The sequence below is a fragment of the Thamnophis elegans genome, chromosome 12, assembly GCF_009769535.1.
Source record: "Thamnophis elegans isolate rThaEle1 chromosome 12, rThaEle1.pri, whole genome shotgun sequence".
Classification (NCBI taxonomy): domain Eukaryota; kingdom Metazoa; phylum Chordata; class Lepidosauria; order Squamata; family Colubridae; genus Thamnophis; species Thamnophis elegans.
Window position 1 is genome coordinate 54,601,066 of NC_045552.1, and position 7,500 is coordinate 54,608,565.

The 7,500-nt window shown below is 51.2% G+C and overlaps 2 protein-coding genes across 4 annotated transcripts in view; both read right to left on the reverse strand.

Annotated features, from left to right (window-relative positions):
- CNGA2 (cyclic nucleotide gated channel subunit alpha 2) overlaps positions 1–5,175 on the reverse strand; it is a 23,828-nt gene extending 18,653 nt beyond the window's left edge. The window contains exon 1 of the mRNA XM_032227314.1: positions 5,087–5,175. The gene's annotated coding sequence lies outside the window, so the exon portion shown is untranslated. The remainder of the gene's footprint in view (positions 1–5,086) is intronic.
- Positions 5,080–7,500, reverse strand: part of LOC116515340 (mitochondrial fission factor-like) — an 8,734-nt gene continuing 6,313 nt past the window's right edge. For all 3 annotated transcript variants that reach the window (XM_032227318.1, XM_032227317.1, XM_032227319.1), the window contains 4 exons: positions 7,189–7,274; positions 6,229–6,366; positions 5,378–5,456; positions 5,080–5,254 (listed from right to left, as the gene is read on the reverse strand). In XM_032227318.1, coding sequence (XP_032083209.1) covers positions 5,123–5,254; positions 5,378–5,456; positions 6,229–6,366; positions 7,189–7,274 — 435 coding nt within the window. In that variant the 3' untranslated portion in view covers positions 5,080–5,122. The remainder of the gene's footprint in view (positions 5,255–5,377; positions 5,457–6,228; positions 6,367–7,188; positions 7,275–7,500) is intronic.

Genomic DNA, 7,500 nt, shown 5'->3' on the forward strand with positions numbered 1-7,500 from the left:
GACTAGGCTGTTTGCCAAGGTTACCTCCAGGGCCAAGGCAGATTGCTTCGAGCGAACAGGTTCCCTGCTTCCTCTCCCCCACCCCACCCTCTCTTTAGAACTGGGGCTTTTCTGCTGTGGGCAAGAAAGTCAAAACGTGTTTGGAAAAGGCCAATGGGTGTCAACCCATCAAATTCTCTCAGGTGCAAATTCAAACAGGCAAACGTTGCATCTTCCTCTCTCCCACTTGTGTGCGCCTAGGTTTCAAAAACCTACTCTGGGGATGTGGCCTCCTTTGTGGGAGTGGCTTGCCGGCCATGTGTTCTCTCTCTCTCTCTCTCTCTCTCTCTCTCTCTCTCTCTTCCTCTCCCTTCTTGTCTCTCTGTCCTCCTTTTTCTCTCTTCTTTTTCTTTCATCTCTCTCACTTTTTCTTTCTTTTTTCCTTTCTTCCTTTCTTTCTCTCTCTCTCTCTGTGTGAGTCTGTCTGTCTGTCTGTCTGTCTGTGTGTGTGTGGCTCTTTGCCTCTCTCTCCAACCCTCCCTCCCTCCCTCCCTCCCTCCATGTCTCTCTATGTGATTCTCTCTCTGTGTCTGTCTGTCTGTCTGTCTGTCTGTCTCTCTCTCTCTGTATCTCTCTCCTCCAGTGGTGGGTTTCAAAAAGTTTTGGAACCTCTTCTGTAGGTGTGGCCTGCTTTCCAGGTCCACTGGTGGAACCTCTTCTAACCGGTTCAATAGATTTGACGAACCGGTTCTACCGAACTGGTGCGAACTGGTAGGAACCCACCTCTGGCCTGGTTGCAGACAATAAGCCTTCCCAACATCTGGCAAACGGTCCCACCTCAAACTAGACAGATGTCGATTAGATCGCACAGGTTGGGTCTCCTCCGGATTCCATCTGCCAGCCAATGTCGGCTGGCGACTCCCTGGGGGAGAGCCTTCTCTGTTGCAGCTCCAGCCCTCTGGAACGAGCTCCCTGTTGAGATCCGGACCCTTACTACCCTCCCGGCCTTCCGCAAAACCACCAAGTCCTGGCTGTTCCAGCAGGCTGGGGGGAGCTGAGAAGCATCTACCTCCACAGAAATTGTGAATGTTGGTTTTGTTTTTAATATGTTGTCTTTTGTCTCGTTCCCCCCTTTCCCTTGTCTTTTGTGAACCACCCAGAGTCCTCCGGGAGTGGGCGGCATACAAGACAAATAAATAAATAAATAAATAATAATAATAATAATAATTGACAAAATCACCATCAGTCAAATGCAAAAAGCCGCACTGCTTGGATCTGCACGCATATTACGAAAATACGTTACGACGTCCTAGGCCCCTGGGTGGGGCCCGACTAGTAACCAATGCCAAATCTGATGAAACAACTGGCCGCTGTGATACAATTGTATAATAATAATAATAATAATAATAATAATAATAATAATAATAATGTCAAGGCTGAACCTGACACCCTCTAAGCAGGGAGCAAATGCAGAACGTGTGCCATTAAGCATTGGCAGCAGCCACAAATAAGGCCCTGTTTTTGCAACAACAAAAAAACCACCATTCTTCTTCCCAATTAGAAACTTGAGTTGGAAGTCCTGGGAAGGGGAACTTTGGGAGGAATACGACTTTCCAGGATGAAGCTTAGAAACCAGGAGATCTGAAAGGAAAATGGATGCAGGCAAAGCTCAGGAGGCAGCAGTTGCCACGCCAAGAGCTCCTGGCACAAACTCCCTAGTGCACCTCTGATGCAAAACACACTTAGCAAAGACACAACAATCTCTTCCCTGGAGAAAGGAGGCTTTCCTGGAGGAGTGAGTGGCAGAGGGAAGGGTGGCACAACAGCCAAAAGGTTTCTCCAGCAAGAATGCCACAAGCGACGTCCGGAAGCATTCAGAGAGCGGCTTTTTTTTTTTTCCTCCCCCTGTGGGATGGCACAAAATTACACGCTGCAACTTGCTCAACTTGCAGAGCAGAGATCAGCTCTCTCTTGGCAGCAAGGCTGGAGGGGGGCATCACTGAGAAGCAGGGACGTGCAGTCAGGGGAGGTGGGGCCTCACCAGTGTCATGAGGAAAAGAAAAGAATTTTCAAAATAATTAAAAAGGCTAAGGTAGTGGCTGCCAGACTCCAGAGTCACAGTGACTCTGAGTCAGCTTAGTGCTAACTGTAGGGGGAGGCGAGAAAACCATGGGCCTCCTTTGCATAAGGAATTTTGCGTCTTTTAACCCTTGCTCAGAGTTAAGCAAGGGTTAAAAGGCGAAAAATTCCTTATGCAAAGGAGGCACGTGATTCTCCCGCCTCCTGATCTGGGAGCAGCAAATCATGCCTTGCCTAAGTAAGTTGCTTTCTTATTTAATTTTTTACATTTTCATCATGGCGGGCGGACAAGAGGAGAGTTGAAATCCACAGCTGGAAAAGGTATGTGGATCGGACGGAGGGAGGGGTGGGATTCAAAATGATTGTAATTTAATTTATAATTTTTTATTGTGAGTAATTCATGTTTGTGTGTGTGTGTGTTTCTTTCAGGGGGCGAGGCGGCGGAGCGCGGCAGCGGCAGGGACGTTCTCGCTGCTGTGTCCAACAGGCCAGGCGTCTCGTGTTTATGTCCACCATAAACACAAGACGCCTGGCCTGTTGAACACAGCGGTGGCGGGAGACGAATGGGCTGGGTGGGCTGGCTGGCTGGGGAGGGGGGAATCATGGCCACTCAGGCCCCGGCGGCAGGGCTTTAAAGTCCTGGCGCCGTGTCCGCCATAGAATGGGTCCCGGTCCCGCTCTATGGCAGATGCGGCGCCGGGGCTTTGGCGGGGCTTTCGCGCTTGCCTCACCGGCCATGAAGCTCACCACACATCACTGCTGAGAAGCCAAGGGGCAGCAATGCAAGATGTCGCCCCCCTCCCCTCACAGTGTGAAGTGTGAAGAAGACCCCCCCCCAGCTCCGTGATGGTGAACCTATGGCACATGTGCCACAGGTGGCATGCGGACCCATTTCTAAGGGCACGCGAGGCGTTGCCCTGTCAGCTCCCTGCCAGCTGATTTTGGACCTCGGTTTCCGGCTGTTTTTCACCCTCAGGAGGCTTCCCTGAAGTCTCCGGAGGGCGAAAAACAGCCCAACACACAAACCGGAAATCCATTCCCGAACTTCTGGTTTCCGTGTTGGACTGTTTCTCGCCTCCCCCAGGCTCCTAGAAAGCCTCTGGAGCCTGGGGAGGGCGAAAAATGGACCTACTGGGCCCACTGGATGTTGGAAAATGGGCCGTTTCCAGCCTCCAGGGGAGTGGGGGATGCTGTTTTCACCCACCCCAGGCTCCAAGAAAGCCGTGCGCTCATGTGCTGGGCAGTGGGGGGGTGCATGCCACAGGTGGCACATGGAGCCATTTCTCAGGGCACGCAAGGTGTTCCCCTGTCAGCTCCAGCATGCTGTCCAGCTGATTTTCGGCCTTGATTTTCAGCTGTTTTTCACCCTCCTGACGGAGAAAAATGGCCCAATGGGGAATCCGGAAGTCCATCCCCCAAACTTCCGGTTGGGCCATTTTTCGCCCTCCCCAGGTTCCTAGAAAGCCTCTGGAGCCTGGGGAAGGCAAAAAACGGACCTACCGGGCCAACCGGAAGTTGGAAAACAGGCCGTTTCTGGCCTCCCGAGGGCCTCTGGGGCAGTGGGGTGGTAGTGGTTGTTAGGTAAGGTCCCCGTTGGAACAGCGAGTACATTCAGCGAAGCGTTGTGAGAGTTGTGTTGGAGAACACACAAACCAGCATGCAGAGACACTGCAGTTTAAATAAGCTTTTACTTTTGTGGAAATAGACGTATCAGAGTCCATCAAACAGTCCAAGTCAGACACAGATAAGACAGTCAGTCATCAACGTCTTTCAGTTAAGCGATAATCCAAATAACATAGTCCAGTAATCATATAATCAGTCCGGTACACAAAGTTTGCTAACAGTTGCAAAACTTACAATAGCTCACAGCACTTTCTAACAGCCAGCTTCCAAAACACTCAGATCAGATCAGCCCAGCATCTAACGAAACAGAGAGCTAACAGGCGTTCTGGCTCCCTCTTGTGGCCGATTGAGGAAAACAGCAACCAATCACATTTTACAGTATGATGTAAAGAAACAGGTATAGCATTGTTACATGGTTTATAGATTGCCAACCCAACTGTTAGAGTATATTCCTAACAGTGGTGGTCATATGTGCATGAGCAAGGGGCACGGTGTGAGGGGGGCATTAAATTATGGGGTGAACACGCAAGCCCGAGCAATAGCGCAAACGTGGATGCTTTTGGCACCAGAGGCAAAAAAAGTTTGCCCTTACTACCTTGGAGATTGTTGCAGGAGGGGGTTGAGCAGGAAACGGCATTACAAGATCCAGGCCTTCAGCCCTACTAGTGAAGTTGCTACTGCTGCTCTTCTCCTGATATCCCAAATGCCCAGAAGCACAACCGAAACGGCCGCAGAGGAGGTGGATGCCAACCAAGAGGGCAGCTATGCAGTGCTGGAACCAGCCATCTTTGCTAAGAGACCCTGGGCAAACCCCTGGCCCAGAGGTGGGTTCCTACCAGTTCGCACCTATTCTGTAGAACCGGTTCGTCAAATCTACCGAACCGGTTAGAAGAGGTTCCACCAGTGGACCCGGAAAGCAGGCCACACCTACAGAAGAGCTTCCAAACACCATGTGACCTGGTGGGAGTGGTTTGCCAGCCATGTGTTTTCTTTCCTTCTCTCTATCTCTCTCTCTTTCCTTCCTTTTGTCTCTGTCCCTTTTTCCTTTTTTCTTTCATCTCTCTCTCACTTTTTCTTTCTTTTTTCTTTTTTTATTTATTTCTTTCTTCCTTTCTTTCTCTTTCTCTCTCTGTGTGATTGTGTGTGTGTGTGTGTGTGTGTGTGTGTCAGTGGTGGGTTTCAAAAATTTTTGGAACCTCTTCTGTAGGTGTGGCCTGCTTTCTGGGTCCACTGGTGGAACCTCTTCTAACCGGTTCGGTAGATTTGATAAACTGGTTCTACCGAACTGGTGCGAACTGGTAGGAACCCACCTCTGAGGAACACTCATTGTCCTGTCCCTTCCCAACCCACCCCGTCCCCCCCCCCAACTCATCCCCATGGCTGGTTTGCAAGTCTTACAGCTCACCACTTCCTTTTTCCTCTTGTGGCTGCCGTGGGCAGGTCACTTCCTGAGCCACATCCACATGTTAAAGAGCCAGGCAGACACCAACATGGAGTAAAGGAACAGCTCCTTCTGGTGCCAACTCCCACTTTGCTCTTCCAGTGCACCCAGTTGCCGAGAAAGGTCGGACAGCTGCATTTCCAACAGGAGAGAGAGAAAGAGGACAAAGTAACCCAGCCAACGGGGACAAGAAGCCCCTCACCACCTTTCAGGGCTTCCCAAGGGGAGATCCATTTCGGTGATCCACCACCTTACCTGCTCCATCATCGCCCTAATCTCCAGGGTGCAAGGCTCCTTCTGGGATCCATCTGAGACCACGTTCACCACCCGGGCACTAAAGGGAGGAGGCGGAGACCCATCATTCGCTGTTGCATGCTGGGTGGGAGAGCAGGGATAGTTCAAACTGGAGAAGCTGGCAAGCGAGGGGTAGAACCAGAGGTGGGATCCTACCGGTTTGCACCTATTTGGTAGAACCGGTTCGTCAAATCTACCAAACTGGTTAGAAGAGGTTCCACCAGTGGACCCGGAAAGCAGGCCACACCTACAGAAGAGGTTCCAAAATTTTTTGAAACCCACCACTGCTACACAGAGAGAGAGAGAGAGAGAAAGAGACAGACAGACAGACAGACAGGCAGGCAGGCAGGCAGGCAGGCAGGCAGGCAGACAGAGTGACACAGAGAGAGAGAGAAAGAGAAAGAAAGGAAGAAATAAAAAAAGAAAAAAGAAGGAAAAAGTGAGAGAGAGATGAAAGCAAAAAGGGACAGAGAGACAAAAGGAAGGAGAGAGAGAGAGAGAGAGAGAGAGAGAGAAAGAAAGAAAGAAAGAAAGACAGAAAGAAAGAAAGAAGACACATGGCCGGCAAGCCACTCCCACAAAGGAGGCCACACCCATAGAGTAGGTTCCAAAAAAATTTGAAACCCACCACTGGGCAGAACAGAGCCGTAAATGTTGGCAGGAGGAGGCTGGAGAAAGGGCCCCAGCAAGACTGGTCAACCTTGAGGATGTGGCTACACACACACACACACACAAACACACACACACACAACAGGAGCCACTTTGCATGCAGAATCCCACAGGGTGATTGGTCCTACCTGATTTGAACTCACCTGGGCCCCCACAGCAGCCGGAACAGTTGCAGTCCCAGGAAGCGCAGCATTCGGAGGACATTCCTGGGGGAGTAGATCCTGCCCTCCCCAAAGAAAGCTGGGCAGCTGGGACACGGCTGCAGAAGGCCTGGCTCCAGCCTGCAAGGGGCGCAGAGAGAGAGAGGCAGAGCTGGAAGCTTAGCAAGCTCCTGCTGGCCCAGAGGGCGGGCAGGCTGATGCTTCCCGTGTCTCCACCGCGAAGAAACCGCGGTTCAGGGAAGCCTCCAGAGGGTGAACATTGGCCGTTTTTTTGCCCTCCCCAGGCTCCAGAGGCTTTCTAGGAACTTGGGGAGGGCGAAAAATGGCTCAACAGGCAAACCGGAAGTTTGGGGATGGACTTCCGGATTCCCCATTGGGACGTTTTCCTCCCTCAGGTGGGCTAAAAACAGGCGAAAATCAAGGCCGAAAATCAGCTGGCCAGAACGCTGGAGCTGACAGGGCAATAAGTTCGTCATCACGTCATCAAGAGCCGAGGTGGCGCAGTGGTTAGGGTGCAGTAGTGCAGGCCACTTTAGCTGACTGCGATCTGCAGTTCAGCAGTTCAAATCTCACCGGCTCAAGGTCGACTCAGCCCTCCATCCTTCCGAGGTGGGTGAAATGAGGACCCGGACTGTGGGGGCAAGTTGCTGACTCAATTTGCTAAAAAAAATTTGTAAACCGCTTAGAGAGGGCTGAAAGCCCTATGAAGCGGTATGTAAGTCTAATAAATAAATAAATAAATCACGGTTCTAGGCTATTGGAAAGGGGAGACCCCAATGCTAGCTTAACCAGCTAGACCGTAAATGACCCCGAGCGTTATTTTGCCTTGCTTACCCCCTGCCCCCACCCATGCAACCGATTTTGCCTCCGGTGCCTGTAGAGAGAACCTTCATCTTACAGGTGAAGAAGTTTCTTCTCCCAGAGGGCCATCCTTTTCCTTACCTGCTCTCCCTCTGGCGGATCCTCTCCACTGTCCCCTGAGGTGCCTCGTCGGACATTCCCTCTTCCCAGATTGTCTCCGCAGACGCCTGTTGGGCACAAGAGGCAAAGGAAGGGAACTTGGGCTGCCAGCCCATTCTGCAGTGGCATCAAAGCAGTGGTGGGTTTCAAAAAAATTTCGAACCTACTCTATGGGTGTGGCCTCCTTTGTGGGAGTGGCTTGCCAGCCATGTGTTTTCTCTCTCTCTCTCTCTCTCTCTTTCTCTCTCTCTCTCTTTCCTTCCTTTTGTCTCTATCCCTTTCTCCCTTTTTCTT